Here is a 16206-nt window from a genome sequence, read left to right as displayed (position 1 = left end):
AGGGTCATCCTTGTGGGTTCCTGGGAATTTCCCTAGTACCAGGTTTCTCCCTAACTCCATAAAGAGGAAATAGATAAGATCTCCTGAGTAAATTGGGAGTTGGGGGTGGTGGTGGTAAGGGGAGGTGGCAAGAGAACATGAGGGAAAGGGACAGTCGAGTTGGGGGAGGGACAGAGGAAGAGCAAGGAAAGAGATATCTTGATTGAGGGAACAGTTAATTTCTTTTTGAGACATGCAGACCACAATTACCATGAAGATTCCTAAAAAACCAAAAACTTATCTCTTTCCCTTTCTCTGGTAAGGATTGAACCTAGAGCTTAAAGCATGTTGACGACACATCTTAATTCTGTAAGAAATTTTTAAATGATTAAATTTAGGCCAACATACTTCAAGAAACTATTTTTGCTTCATAAAGAGTTAATACAAATTTTTGGAGACTGAACCTAAAATGTCTGTATCTACATGCTATCTTTAAAAATGTACATACCAGTAGTTAAACAGTATAATATTTACTGGAAGAAAAATATAAAAAAGGTTCTCTGTATAATTCCTATATTCACATACCTATTTAGTTTTCCCATGTGGATCACAACTAACAGACAAGGTAAGATTTCCATTTTCCCCCCAATAGGTCATGTAAAGATGTAATAGGAGTTGAGGAGCAGAAATTTTCAGAAAATGAAGTGGAACTATTCCACAGAGAGGCATCTCACAATTTTATTTGTTGACATAGGGTTTCATATATCTCCTACTGGCTTCCAACTCTTATATAGTCAAAGATGACATTGAATTCCCAATCCTCCCGTCTCTACTGCCCAAATGCTGAGAACACAGGTATATACCAACATGCCCAGCTACAACATTTTTAAGAGTACAGTAGTTACCATCTATATTACATAGTGGAGGTAAAAATGAGGTGAGTACAGAGGTAGTGGGATCTAAAGATTTCCCAGTCATGGGACGTTTAATAATACAAAATCCTGATCAACCAAAAAAAAAAAAAAAAAAAAAAAAAAAAAAAAAAAAAAAAAAAAAAAAAAAAAAAAAAAAAAAAAAAAAAAAAAAGATTTCCCAGTCATGGGACTGTGTTTTCAAATCCTGGAGTCTGAACCAAAGTACGCATGCTAGTCAAGTACTCTATTATTTACAACCCTAGCTCAGAACCTTATTTCCTACCATTTAATCAAATCACAGTCAAGGGAAATACACTTAACTCAGCTCCTCATTAACATCCTAAAGTGTAACAAGGCTGTTTTTAGAACCATTACCTACGACACTAGATGGTCAGTTGCCCGGGGGTTTATCCATGACATATAGAATCTTGATAACAGGGTGACTACTATGAGAGTCAAAGAGTAGAAGCTGGAAATCTTCATAATACCTTTCAGCTACTCTTAAAAGTGAGATAAATTTAGTATAAAATAATAATGATGATGATGATAACACAAAGACAAGTACATATGTCAACATTTTCTGATAAGCATTTTAGCTTCATTATTATATCAAATTGTATCCCACTGCTATAAACTTTCCAGTGTAAGTGAGATTATTAGAAAAATTAGTCAAAATGACAACAAGCAAATCATTTTCTTTATTACTGAAACCACTGACTTTGTGGTGTTAAGGAAAGTAATATAGTTTAGAGAAGTATAATCATGGCCCCTACAAGATCATTTATACCTTCAACCTAGAGACAAGGGGCACTTTCCACCAACAGGGGGCAGAAATCAGGAGGTGAAGCTATAGACTAGAGATTACTGATCTACGACAGAATGAAAGGAAAGCTCTACTGGAGGGTCAGTGACATAAGACCACTTATAAAGCCTGCTTTTGAGTTGATTCACATTACTTGGTCTAATCGTAAGACACAAAGGCTATAGAAATTGTCCATCTGCTGACTCACTGGTATTGCTACAGTCACAGCAGACTTGGTTATACAAATACAGATATCACCACAATATCCAAATAAACCTGTATGCTGTCCTTTGGTGGGCTGAGAGGGAGACTTGAAGAGCAAAGGGCTTCTCGTATCTTTACTTTCAAAATATGTTTAACTTAGAAATATTCTTAAGACAATAAATCTTGAACTTTAGCTGCTTTATTTAGTATGTTGTCATTTCAAAAGTCCTATACTCACCTCTATGGACAATGTCATTCTTGTGGCACCAGTGAATAGCTTTGATTAGTTGGTAGATATAGCTTTTCACTTTTTCAGGTGGAACTCCATTTGGCATTTCTTCCAGCAATTCAAGCATATTCTAAAAGTAAATACAGAGCCATTCATCTTCAAAATTAGGCAAGCCTATCAATTATGTACTAATAATCTATAGCACCTTAGATAAAGATTCATCCAACATACATTTATTTTGCTTTGCATTTAATATACAGCTTAGTTTGTGGTGGATCAGGATCGAGCATTAAATATAAGTTTTCCTTTAAGAGAAATTAATTTTTTTTACTCCTTACTGCTGCCTCTAATACTGAGAGGGGGGAGGGAGAGAGAAAGGGGAAGGGAGGTATTTTAGACTATTATTTTAAGGTGTGTTAATTTGTTTATGTTGCATTTGTTTAACTCTGTGAAGCTGTGTTACTGTGTCTGCCTAAAACACCTGATGGTCTAATAAAGAGCTGAATGGTCAATAGCGAGGCAGGAGGGAGAAAGGATAGGTGGGGCTGGCAGGCAGAGAGAAGGAGGACTCCAACAGTCACCCAGCTATACAGCCAGACACGGAGTAAGAAATAATAAAAGGTATACAGAAATAGAGAAAGGTAAAAGCCCAAAGGCAAAAGATAGATGGGATAAGTTAAGAAAAGCTGGCTAGAAACAAGTCAAGCTAAGGCCGAGCATTCATAATTAAGTATAAGCCTCCGTGTGTGATTTATTTGGGAGCTGGGTGGTGGGTCCCCCTAAAGAGTAAAAAGCCAACAACAGGGGGGCGAGTGAGAGAGAAGAATGATTAGATTTATACATTTGGTATACAAATTGAAACAGGCTAGAAAATTCCATTGAGGGTCAGTGGGATAACTCAGCAGGTAAGGACACTTGCTGCCTAATTGATGCAAATCTGACAACCTAAATTTGATCCTGAAACTCACATAAAGGTGAAGGTGACAACTAACTCCACAAAATTGTCCTTTGGCCTCGATATATGCACTGTGCCCCCACACATACACACATAAATGAAAATTTTTAAAGGAGAAAATATTGTTAAAAAACACACAATCCCCAAACAATTCAAAACCGTCAATCTGGAGTCAGAGACTATTTTGCATAAGGTTCATGCAAAATTTTCTGGTAAGTCAGGTATTGTGGTACATATCTGTCACCCCAGCATTTAGAAGACATTACATAGTGACACCCTGTCTCCCCAAACACCAGAAATACTAAGCCAAAACTTCACTTAGCCAGTCTCCAGTCTCCATTGCATTACCACATTAACCACGTTCTCCATCTGTTCTGCGAAACACATCAACAGGGCGCACAGTATAACCTTAGCCTATGTGGGAAGGTACCCAAAGAGAGAAGCAGCTTACAGAGGGTAACCTGGGGATACACAGAGGCGCAGATGCCGCTCATAGGCTCATGAAGTCACATCATCTTCATCACAATGCTCAGATGTTTGCCTTTTTCACTATTGGCATGTACACTAATGGTACACAGCAACAATGGGTAATTGCTGGAAAACTACTAACAGGAATCAAGACAATGGAATTCTGAATCCAAATGACCCTTGCCATTACATTAAATAAAGAACAAAAGAGCAATTAGCTAAAGATGTCCTTGATGAAGCAGTAGAAAAGCATTGCTTTTATGAAATCTTTTTTTTTTTTTTTTTTTTTTTTTTTTTTGGTTTTTCGAGACAGGGTTTATCTGTGTAGCTTTGTGCCTTTCCTTGAACTTACTCTGTAGTCCAGGCTGGCCTCAAACTCACAGAGATCCGCCTGGCTCTCCTCCCTAGTGCTGGAATTAAAGGTGCATGCCACCACCGCCCGGCGCTTTTATGAAATCTTATTGTACATGTTGTAATAATTAAGTTTTGATTGTTAAGTTGGCACAATGGGAAGGGAGTCTCAATGAGGGATTGCCTAGTCTGGATGGCCTGTGAGCAGGTCTGTGAGGGGATTGCCATGACTGCCTTCATTGATGTGGAAAGACCCAGCCTGAAAGTGTATGGCACAATTCCTGGGTTTGGGGCTCTGAACTGTAGAAAGAGTACAGAAAGCTGGCTGAGCACTTAGCTATGCATTAGAATGCATGAATTCATTTCTCTCTGCTCCTGATTGTGGATATGATATGACTAGTTGCTTCAAGCTCTTATGTAGCTGCTGCTGTGACTTCCCTTCACTGACAGACTATAACCTGGACCTATAAGCAAAAATGAACTCCTTTCTCCTCTAAGTTGCTTTTTGCCAGGATATGTTGTCATAGCAACATAAATAAAACCAGGACACATGTCTTTTTAAGAATCTACATGTCAACTGAAGAAGCTACACAGAGCACTTCTGCTGCACACATGCCATCTGAACCATGGCCCTCTTCACTGGGTGCTGAGATGCATCTGAACCATGGCCATCCTCACTGGGTACTGAGATAGATGCGTCTGAACCATGGCCGTCTTCACTGGGTGCTGAGATGCATCTGAACCATGGTCATCCTCACTGGGTACTGAGATAGATGCATCTGAACCATGGCCGTCTTCACTGGGTCCTGAGATGCATCTGAACCATGGTCATCCTCACTGCGTGCTGAGATAGATGCATCTGAACCATGGTCATCCTCACTGCGTGCTGAGATAGATGCATCTGAACCATGGCTGTCTTCACTGGGTGCTGAGATGCAGCCGAATGTGGTGGTATTGTGTTCCCCAAAATATTGTGCACTCTGGGGTCAGAGACAGAACAGCCACAATATTAAACATAGAGGTTAGGCAGTGGTAGTGCACACCTTTAATCGCAGCATTCCAGAGGCAGAAATCTCTCTGGAACTCTGTGAGTTCAAGGCCACATTGGAAACAGCCAGGCATGGTGACACACGCCTTTAATCCCAAGAAGTGAGCCTTTAATTCCAGGGAGTGATGGCAGATAGCAGAAAGGTATATAAGGCGTGAAGACCAGGAACTAGAAGCATTTGGCTGGTTAAGCTTTCAGGCTTTCAAGCAGCAGTTCAGCTGAGATTCATTCTGGATGAGGACTCAGAGGCTTCCAGTCTGAGGAAACAGGATCAGCTGAGGAACTGGCGAGGTGAGGTAGCTGTGGCTTGTTCTGCTTCTCTGATCTTCCAGCGTTGACCCCAATACCTGGCCCAGGGTTTGATTTTATTAATAAGACTCTCTAAGATTCATGCTACAGCTGAACCATTGTTGTCCTCACTGGGTGCCGAGATGCATCTGAACCATGGCCATCCTCACTGGGTGCTGAGATGCATCTGAACCATTGTTGTCCTCACTGGGTGCTGAGGTGCAGGCTGCATCAGGCACTTTTTGTGCTGTACCATTTTCTATCTTAAAGAACAACTGAGATGCAAGCCACTTGTGTTAACATTATTGGGTTTGTGGTTAATTGTTGTTTTATTTTTGCATTGCTAGCTAAACACTCTTAACACTGAGCTACAACTCTAGCTCCAAACAAATATTTTTACATTGCTCAGCTTTGTCCAACATGAGAAACACTACTAGATAAAACCCACATGAAAGTTGTGAAGGCTCTCAAGAATCTTAACATAATTAAATATCATTATCAGCCACTGAAATAATGTTCCTTTAAAAAGAGAGTTGCTACGCATATGAAAATCATGTTTAATAGTTCGGAAATACCCAACAAAAGAGAGCCACAAAATGCATTACTGTCTAGTCAATGGTGACAGACATGCATAAAGCACGGGTAAGGAACAGGTGCTGGCAACTGATAATCATAAATACTGACAGGTTCTGCACAGAGATTGCTTTCCAGTTGTTTGAGCCTTTGCTTCCATTTAAAGATGCCTTTATGAGCAGGTTGTATGCAACAAAGACTAATAAGAACTTTAATCAGAAGATCAATATGCAAAGCTCCTCAACCTACCTCTATAGAGGATTCAATATATATTTATGGTTTCAGTTAAAATGTCGAAAGAATGTTTGTAGCTTTTTAAAAATCTCTATGCGAATTGCCTTTTTCTAATTAAGAAATACGTAGGAGATGCCAAGAACAAGGAGGCATGGGAGGGCTGAATAATACAGAAATAATGGTTATCTCTCAGTTCGTGTTTTACTCAAGGTTCCTAAGCAGCAGAAGATACTATCACTCTTCACAGCCATTTTTCCTTACTCTGTAGGGAATACAATTTTCAACCACAGACTTAAATACTCCGAATGATGAGTACATTTCCTCTGCCTTGCAGCAAGTGTGACCATGTAACTATGCACTAGCTAACAGGATGTGACAGCTGGAGTTGACACTAAAGACAAGCAGAACTGCCCTTCAGTCCCGTGTATCTCCCCTTGTACGTTTGTGAGGAAGAAAGAGATTCCCATTTTGTTTAAGGCATTGTAATTGTGAGCCTCAGCTAACAACTCCCTATCCTGTTCGAACATCTTTCTCTTTATGCTCCTGAGACTCACTGTAGATTGCCAGGCACTGTCACTGGTGGGCAGGTGGAATGGTTAACTTCCAATCACCGGGGCGGGGAAAGAAGCCCAGGCCTCAGCATCAGAAGACTGCAATACTGGTCACAGCACTATCACTTGGGAGCAGAGAGATCTCAGGCATGTCAAATTGCTTCTCCCGGAGAGAAAACAGATATGCAGAAGAGATATCTCTATTTGATATACTAAATTGTAATTTACCATAAACCACCACCATGAATACAACGGAAATATAAAAAGAGACTGAAATACTAGATGTGTCAAATTTTATTATTTGCCAGTGAAAGCTGAAAACTGCACAAGAATTTGTGAGAACTAGAAAATAAACATAATCTGTTTTTTCTATAATCCTAGTACGCAACATTTTTCTTAAAACAAAACATTTTTAGTTTTATTTTGATAGGGAAGTACTAAAACTAACACAGAAAAAAAAAACGATTTTGGAAAAGTAACAGGATAGTTGATTTAAAATGGCAGAGCCTTCACTGGGTACAGTAACCACACTTAAGGGTAGGCCCTGTGCCCAGCAGTAGATGGCCAACACAAAGCAAACTCAATGCTGTTTCTGTAGACCTTTTGTTTGGCCATTCTTTGTCTTACTACTCCTGTGCTTCTACAGTGTGGCTCCCGATTATAAGTTTTTATGGGTCTTGTTTTTGTGTATGTGTATGTGCATTTCTTCTCTTTTAAATTCTAATTTTGTTGTTGTCATTTGCCTGTTGGTTTTCTAGAGAGAGAGAGAAAGAAGGGGCGTGGAGTTGGGTGGATTGAGAGGTGAGAAGGAGCTGGGAGGAGTCGGGGGAAGGGTAACTCATGATCAGAATATATGTAAAAAAATATTTTCACTAAAATATATATTAAAATGAGTCTTGTATATTGTAAATTGTGCTAATAATTACTATTTTTATATGGTTTATTTCAAAAAATACTTTGCAAATGCTGAATGAACTCAAAGTCACATTCCCAGGTCAGTTCTTCTGGAAAGCATTGCTTTCTTGTCACTTACATCACAAGACCCATCAGGGAATTGACCTAAGAGCAAACAGCAGCCTGTTTTCATCTGTGTTAGGTAACAGCCCATGTAATCTTCAGAAACCACCCAGTCACACAGCAGCAGCACCTTCAACAGGCTCCTCGGCTTCCAGTTTCTCTTACTGTAATCAGCTGAACGCAACTGCTCAGTCAGTTGCTCTCTAACAAATTCTGAGACAGCTAAACTTTTGCCCTTAGATCACAATATTAAACCATTCGTTAATGAGTTAACCTACTTTACACAGTGTTACTAGTGATCTTAACGGCAGCTTCAGGCCTTACCTTACAATTCCCTCAAGAAAGCCAGAGGACTGGCAGTTCCCAAAAGACTGCTTCTGCTTTGATCATTCATCATCCTGGGTCTGAGTGAAGGAGCCAGCTCCTGCTTGCATGGATCTAATGTGTGCCTCTACCATCCTTTATCATACTGTCCATTCACCTATTTCTCCTGCAGAGCTTTTGTTCACGTTTAATAGAAATAAAACTGATCTGAAAACCACTTGTTGTACATAGATTCTATGACTTCAGACGCCATCCCACTACGATCTTTAAACTTAAGATCATCTGAATGCTTCCACTTTGTACAAAATCCCCAAATCTATTTCAGGGCATCTAGTGACTGTGGGAGATATTTTCATTTTAAGACCCTCAGATTATGAACACTCTGATAAGCCATACTAAGTAACACTACTTTCCTCAATAGTGTCAAAAACAAAACAATAATGTGAATTTGCACACTGGCAACTCATGACTTACTTTCTCAACATACTCAAACACCAGGTATAGCTTCCCTCTCCGGCGAAAGGCTTCCTTCAGCTCCACAATGTTTTCCTGCTTGAGAGTGCGAAGCATTTTAAGCTCTCGTAAAGTCGTTTCCTTGACTTCTTCATTTTCTAGAATACAAGCAATGGTAAAGAGAAAATACATTAAAGCTTGCAAAGCTACCATTCAAAGAATTTTAAGAGCGCTGACAATATCTTCTCTTTAAGAAGTCCACAGATTGAATATTAACTCATTTTCTTAGTGAGAGAAAGAAAATCAGAAACTTAGTTGGATCTGGTGATACATACTTATAGTCCTGACACTTAGGAGGCTGAGGCTGGAGGATATTAAATTCCAGGCCAGCCTGGAACATGAGGTGCCCAAAAAGCCCCAAACAAAACGAACAACAAAGAAAAGGCTTCCTCAAACAGCCCAAACCCATTTTTTTGCTTGTCTTGGCATTTTGTTGTAACAAACCATAGATTTATAGACAGAGCATATGAATTCATCATCATTTTAGCGCTAACATTCTGTTTTGGGAAGAAAATATTTGAAAGGTTGAAAGTCAACCCCATCAATGTACAGAGGAGGCTCTGTGTCCAGTACGTGTGGCAGTTCATGTTTTATGGTTGGTTTCAAGTTTTAGCTTAAAAGAGCATTTTCTTCTTCAGGCTGCTTGTGAATCACCTCAGTGAGCACAGGTTGTGCATCAGACATTCATGACGCAGTTCATGGCCAAATCACAGGGAATTCTTAAGAGTGTCTTATTTCTCTGAACAGCAGCTGCTGTGGGTTCCTGCTGCCTTCCCATGGCATGTCCATCTGTCTATCCCAGATGGTGTAGCTGTTCTGGGATGGAGAACTTATGCTGTACCAGGATTTGCCCTTCCATACCATCAAATTCACTTGTGATAACTTCCACAGACATGGAGGAAGGACAGAAGTCACGTTGGTGGTAATGGATTAATGGGCAGGCAAACAATGAGCTAATATTTCACTTTAAATATATGCTTATGATAGCTTCAGAGGTGAATGGGAAATTCTATGTATTGTGTTTTCAATATGTATGTTCAAGAGTACAGGTTCATAATTCTCAAATCCTTAGTTGGAAAACTAAAACTGTTCTAAGTTTATAACAAATTCATTCAGAGGCAAAATGGAATTGATATGAGACTCTTTATGGTCTTTGTTTAATGCATTTAATATGAATATTCATAGTGTAGGCTATAGAAATATGCCTTGATTACAGGGTGCTATGTAGCATGCCATATTTCCAGTCTAAAACTTTGAAATTATGAATGCAAAAAACACATTTGGTCTCAAGGCTTTGGTTAGGGGCCAGAATCAAGACTTGTGAGAATATGTTGTGGGGACCTCCATTTCTGGCATGTCTTAAGTCTGAAGAGAAAGAAACTGAAATTCTGGGACAGGGACAAGAAAACCTATCGCTTTCAGGAAGACATGCTGTGTACACAAGGCACCCCAAAGGGAAAAAGCTAGCTGGGGGCTGTGATGCAGAAAGGGAAAGATTCTAAACCATAGTTAAGAATGCTTATCAGCAGATTTTCTGTCCAGCCCCTCATCCAGCCCTTCTCCAAGATAAGTTTAAAGAAGAGGCTGGTAGGGACACAGCTCTGTGGAAGCAGTGAGTCTGTAACCATCAGGAAACATAGTCAATACTTCTTTGTGACTGGGTTATATAGGTTAGGCACTCCAGCTAGGAAACTGTTGGAGATTGCTGGAACACGGGCTAGTAAAGGACATGGATGCTGCCTGTGTGGAAATAAGAAGCCGCAGTAGAAAAGGCCCACAGTAGCAGAAACAGTGACCCCTCTGAGTGAGGGAGCAGAACTGCACAGTGAATCCCACATGACAGGAAGAATGGGAGAGATGCAATTGAGGACTCGCTGAATTTGTGAAGGGGCAAAGGGCTAGCTGTTGTATAAGCCAGCGGTCTTCAGTACTGCTGAATACTACAGCGGCCCCAGCCACTAAGGCCTGGGGACAACCACCGGACTCCACAAGAAACTTTATCACGATCTCCAATTTCAAGTCCCCCTCACCTTGGTCTTTCAGTTGCCCCAACAACCCTAACCTTTGTCAGCACAGAGCCCAGAATGTTCAGTCTTCTACCTGGGCTCTTGACAGCACTGGTTCTTTCGGGTTTCTTAGGAAAATTTCATTCCTCATGGAGATTTTCCAGATCCTAAAGTGAGAGGACTCCTCAGGCTACCGTTCCATGTCACTATATGAAGGGCTTTCTTCTCACAAAGGAGTGACCCTGATCTGAGATGCTTAGGACTAAGAAGTATTTAAAAATTTAGATATGTTCAATTCGTGTGTGTCTGTGGTGTCTGTGGTGTGTCTGTGGTGTGTGTGTGTGTGTGTGTGTGTGGTGTGTGTGTGGTGTGTGTGTGTGTGTGTGTGTGTGTGTGTGTGTGTGTGTGTGTGTGTAATGAGATCTCTTGGGATTTGGACTCAAATTCAAATACAAAATTCATTTACGTTTCATATATCTGTATTCTGGAGACAACATTATACCATGTTTTCAGTGTGATTATGTTTTGACTCTAACATATCACATGAGGTCAAGTATGAAATTTCCCCACTTATAGTATCAGACAAGCACTCAATGAGTTGTAAACTTGACTACAGTTCACATTTTGGAGTTTGGAAAAGAGGCTGCTCAACCTCCTACCTTATTTCTTACTGATTAAGCTCTTCTGTTCAATATACATTCAACTTTGCAGAACTGTGAACAACGAGAACTTCCTATTACAAATGTTTGAGCTGGGCCAGTGAGCAGATCTTTGTACATATATGTCTAGCTCTCCCCAAGGGAAGGGAGGGGTGGCTAACAACATAGGCACTTTGTCCCCTCCATTTTGAGTAGAATGCTTTCAGTTTTCCTTTGAGGACTTTGAAAGGGCTGCTTGTGAGATAATGTAGAAGACAGAACTTATTTTCCCTTGTTTTTTTTTTTTTTCTAGAATATGAAAAATGGGGAATCCAGAAAACTAATAGTACTTAGGGTCAACAGTGTGTATGTCTATACACAAAATCCTTAAGAGGATCAACAAGCTATGCTGGAGCTGAGTACAAAGTTGCTAAGTAAATACAGCTGGTGTTTCTTCCCTGATCAAATGCTTGGGAACTCTTGGCATTTAAAAAGCAAGCAAAAAGAGGGTGTTGTGCACTATTATCAAGTTGGGGCAGTTTCATTGTGCTAATAGATAAAATGACTTTGGAATGTCCAAATTAAAATACTGATGATATAAACTTTAGAGCAACATCTGTGGAGACTCCACTGGACTAGACTAGGCCCTCTGCATACGGGAGACAGTTGTATACCTTGGTCTGTTTAAGGGGGACCCTGGCAGTGGGATCAGGATCCATCCCTGGTGCATGAACTGGCTCTTCGGAGCCCATTAAGTATGATGGGACACCTTGCTCAGCCTTGATGCAGGGGGAGGGACTTGGACCTGCCTCAACTGAATGTACCTGTACCAGGGCTTTGCTGACTCCCCATGGGAAGCCTTACCTTTTCAGAGGAGGGAATTGAGGGGTGGGTTTGGGGGAAGGGCTTGAGGGGGAGTGGGAGGAGGGAAGGGAGAGAGTTCTGTGGTATGTAAAATGAATAAAAAAAATTAATAAAGAACAAAAATAGCGATGATAGAAGGAACACTGGAATAGAATTATGGAGATCTAGATTTAGATTCTGCCTTTTAAGCAATTTATTTTGTAACATGCAACTATGGGCAAGTTACTTACATTTTCATCAGTAAAAAAATCTAATACTTTGTGATTTTTTTTCATTAAATTATTTCTGATTATAAAATTTATCAATAAGTAAATCTAATAAACTGTGATTTCTTTCATTAAAGTCTTTCTGATTATTTTTGGTTGTGAGCCTAGCCTTTAACAGCTGAGCCATCTCTCCAGCCAAAGTCTTTCTGATGATAAACCTAAACCTCACTGAACTTTGGTAACTGATAAATATATAATTCATTTATACTTGTTCCACCAAGTGGAGTTATAAAAAAAATAAAGGTTATATTCTGAATGTCTATAAAGAGAGAAAAAAGTTAAATAATTTTTCAAAAAGAAGCACACACTAAACTAGGCCTGGTGACATCAGCTTGTAATCCTGGCTACTTGCAAGGCTAAAGCAGGAGAATTCCAAGTTCAAGGCCAGCCTGGGCAACTTCCTGTCTCTAAACAAAAAGTAAAAAAAAAAAAAAGTAAAAAGAAAGCCTGGGATATAGCTTAGTGGTAGAGTGCTTTCTGAGCAAGTGCAAGCCCTTAGTTCAATTCCCAGTAACACACACACACACACACACACACACACACACACACACACACACACACACAGATTGGGGGTAGGGAGACACATGAGAACATCACTTAGGGCATAATGTGCAAGAAAACCTCATTTGAGCTGCCTTTTAAGGAAATGAGGCTCCTTTATGCCAGCCGTAAGTAAGCACCTGAGCATTAAGACTGTAATGACTGGAAATGGAGGCAGAAATGGAGCTATTAATTCCCAAAGTGCAAGCAAACTATGCACTTGTCATTACTTGGAATATCCTATAATTTTGTTTCTGTGAGTACTTTTAAGGTTTCTATCCCACCCTACAGTTAATAGTGAAAATTTGTGGTACTAAATGATGGGATGATGGAGAAAGGTAATGCACACTCCACTGACACATGCCCTTCTAAAACATGCAGAAAGTAGCAAAGCATTAAAAATCATAGCACAGTCCATAAAAATCAACATCCTTGACCATCTCATCCCCAAATCACCACTAGCTAAGATAATCCTTATGTGCTATGTATGCTCTTTTCTCGAGTTCATAAATAAAGAATTGAGCGCTAAAAAAGGATAGCTAACTTTCTCAGGGTGCATGGACTCAGAGTCACAATCAACCTCATGTCCTGAGTTGAACATCGGGACTTAGTTGGCATCACAGTGAACTTTGGAGAATGAGTCAAAACACCTAGGTTGACACCTAGACTTTGTTATTAGACCCAGCTATTTGGCTGCTAAAGCCACATACTCAGAAGGCTGAGGCAGGAGGACTGCTACAAGTTCAAAGGCACCCTTGGCTAAAGAGTGAGTTCTAGGTCAACCCTGACTACAGAGCAAGCTTTTTAAAATATAGAGAAGAGGGAAGAGGCAGGGATAGGAAAGAGAGAGGGAGGAGAGGGAGAGAGAGCGAGATTGACTGATTGGATGGATGGATGGATGGATGGATGGATGGATGGATGGATGAAAATTAAATTTCAGGCTATCCTGGGCTACAGAGCAATATCCTGTCTCAAACAAAATAAAAACAGTTATCACTGGAGGGGGTTGTCAAAGTCAAGAGCAACTATGGAAAAGTTATGTGCAGTAAGTATACAATCCAACCTAGTAAGGACAAAGTGACATGAACAAAAAAGATGCCAACTAAGACCAAACCAAAAGCTGACCTACTTCTGTAGGCTTGCCATTGAATCAAGTTAACACACCTCAAAATCAAGGGAGTCACTAAAATAAAAGATAGCAGGTTTGAAGAAGAAAGCTCACAGGAGCAAGAGAAATTCAAAGATAAGTCAGCGATGAAAAGAAAAATCTAAAGATCAGCAGAAACTCTATTGTAACCCTATTTTTAAAGAACCGTGGGTTTGGAAAAGAAATCCAGGAATAGCTGTAACCTACTTTATGAAATCACAAACCTGACATCTTTGTATAGCCAAAGAGGCCCCCCCCAACAGGCCTTTAAACAGATATAATGAAAAAGAAAAGTCAATCCATCCTTGAACAAAACCATAGGGGTACCATGTTTGATTCTGGTTCCTCTGATTGAAGACAGGACAGCAGCAGGACAATCAATGTGGCCACGGAGGGTTGAATGGTGATGCTACTGTTTTATGTACCAAAAAAGATAAAGACTCTTCAGTCTTTAGAGATGAAGGACAAGGTAAAGAACAGAGAAAATTTATGAAATCACAAAAGGTGCAGAAATGTCGCCAAATCTTACAAGAATCCCTGAGGTTTGAAAGAGATCTGGTTTGGGCATAAAAAGGAAGTGTGATAGTACCAGGAGTAGCCAGGGTGCACAGCTCATTTAATCGAATTCTTTATATAATAAATATTGGAAATTTTGTTTCAAGGCCCCTCTTACACAGAACTCAGGTTCTTGAATTTTAGAAACCATGAATTCCTGTTTTATAGCATCAGACAAAACGAGAAAGCAGTGTAAAGTCATCTAGTCTCTAGGTAAAAATAAGAATAGAATCTACTGGAGGGAAGACTAGATGATTAACTAAACATTTCATAAAAATTAAAGAAATAAATAAACTCATTTCAAGAGAAAACTATTCATAGGAAACAAGCAACAAAAAATAAAATTTTACTTGATATAAGGCAGAGAAATGACCTAGCACCGCTCCACCCTGCTCTGCAATTAAACATGATGGCTGCACAGCTCTTTGGAGTTCACCATGTCCTGAGACATTTGATAAGTAAGAAGAATTGTTCAGTCATCAAAGAAAAGTAACAGTCCAAAGAATTAAAAGCAGGGTTGAAATATAAATTAAAAAATAAATTCTGACTATATTTTCTCCTAAGGCTTTAATAGACTGTATTTTGTAATTATTGCTATTTCAAAACCATCTAGTTTAAACTGGCACTCCTGGGTTGTTCAATAATTCGGTGTATGTCTTTATATGAGAATGATGACTTGAGGCCCGTGAGATGGTTCAGGAATGAAGGTGCTTGCTACTAAGATTTGGCCAAGTGTGTGTGTGTGTGTGTGTGTGTGTGTGTGTGTGTGTGTGTGTGGTGCGGTGGAGAGATGGCTCAGAGGTTAAGAGTATTTGCTGTTCTTGAAGGACCCTAGTTTGATTCCCAGCACCCACATGGTGATTCACAACTACCCATAACTCCAGTTCTAGGGGATCCAATGCCCTGTTCTTACCTCCATGGGCACCAGACACATACATGGTATATACATACATACATGAAGACAAAACATTCATAGATACAAAGTAAAAATAATTCTAAAACACTCTTAAAAATTTAAACATGAAGATAAACATACTAAAAAAAAAACTGACAAAGCCTTTTGCCATATTTTGAGCTAGTATACAATTTTACTGTAAAAACTGACTTTCCTGCTTAAAAGATAATACTCAATTCTCTTAAGAACTAAAATAGCACACAGTTGCTGTTATAATCAAAATTGTACTTACTATAAAGCAAACTTATTTTCATAATTTCAGCCTTTTATTTACTATGAAAATTTGGGTGTTATTTTAAACAGCAATCCATTATTCTGGGATAATATCTTTTGCAATAAAATATTGTCCACTTGGAAATATATTTTAAAATAAAATAATATACTTTATATAAGTTAAATTAAATTTTTACTTAAATTAAATTTAAAAATAAAGTATTTCAAAAAAGTTTTACACAAATTTTTGGGTTCATATCATCTTAACAGGATAGTAGGACATTATTATAATCTTTTAAAGCTACTAGAAGGTGGTATATGTTCTCAAACACACTTCTTGCATCTCATCAGTTAGAGAATATTTAGAAACATTCATGTGAATGGCAGTCAGACCAAGCACAGGCCCCATTTCAATTTAAGTTTAAGATTGCTTTTATAGAATTGTTTCACTTATGTCCTCAAAGATTTGGAAATATTTGGTTTAGAATAATATGAATTTTCATAGTAACTAATAAAAAGAATGTTTGAGGGCTACTAGATAATGAGAACAATATTATCAGAACAGTCATTTT

At 39.2% G+C, this 16206-nt stretch overlaps 1 protein-coding gene across 5 annotated transcripts in view; it reads right to left on the bottom strand.

The window, feature by feature from the left end:
- Cdkl5 (cyclin dependent kinase like 5) overlaps positions 1–16206 on the bottom strand; it is a 177018-nt gene that overhangs the window by 51157 nt on the left and 109655 nt on the right. For all 5 annotated transcript variants that reach the window (XM_028873263.2, XM_028873262.2, XM_028873264.2 and 2 more), the window contains 2 exons: positions 8412–8548; positions 2138–2258 (listed from right to left, as the gene is read on the bottom strand). In XM_028873263.2, the coding sequence (XP_028729096.1) occupies positions 2138–2258; positions 8412–8548 (258 nt within the window). The remainder of the gene's footprint in view (positions 1–2137; positions 2259–8411; positions 8549–16206) is intronic.

The sequence above is a fragment of the Peromyscus leucopus genome, chromosome X, assembly GCF_004664715.2.
Source record: "Peromyscus leucopus breed LL Stock chromosome X, UCI_PerLeu_2.1, whole genome shotgun sequence".
Taxonomy (NCBI): Eukaryota; Metazoa; Chordata; class Mammalia; order Rodentia; family Cricetidae; genus Peromyscus; species Peromyscus leucopus.
The sequence above is the reverse complement of the archived record's forward strand: the minus strand, read 5'-3'. Positions and strand labels throughout refer to the sequence as shown.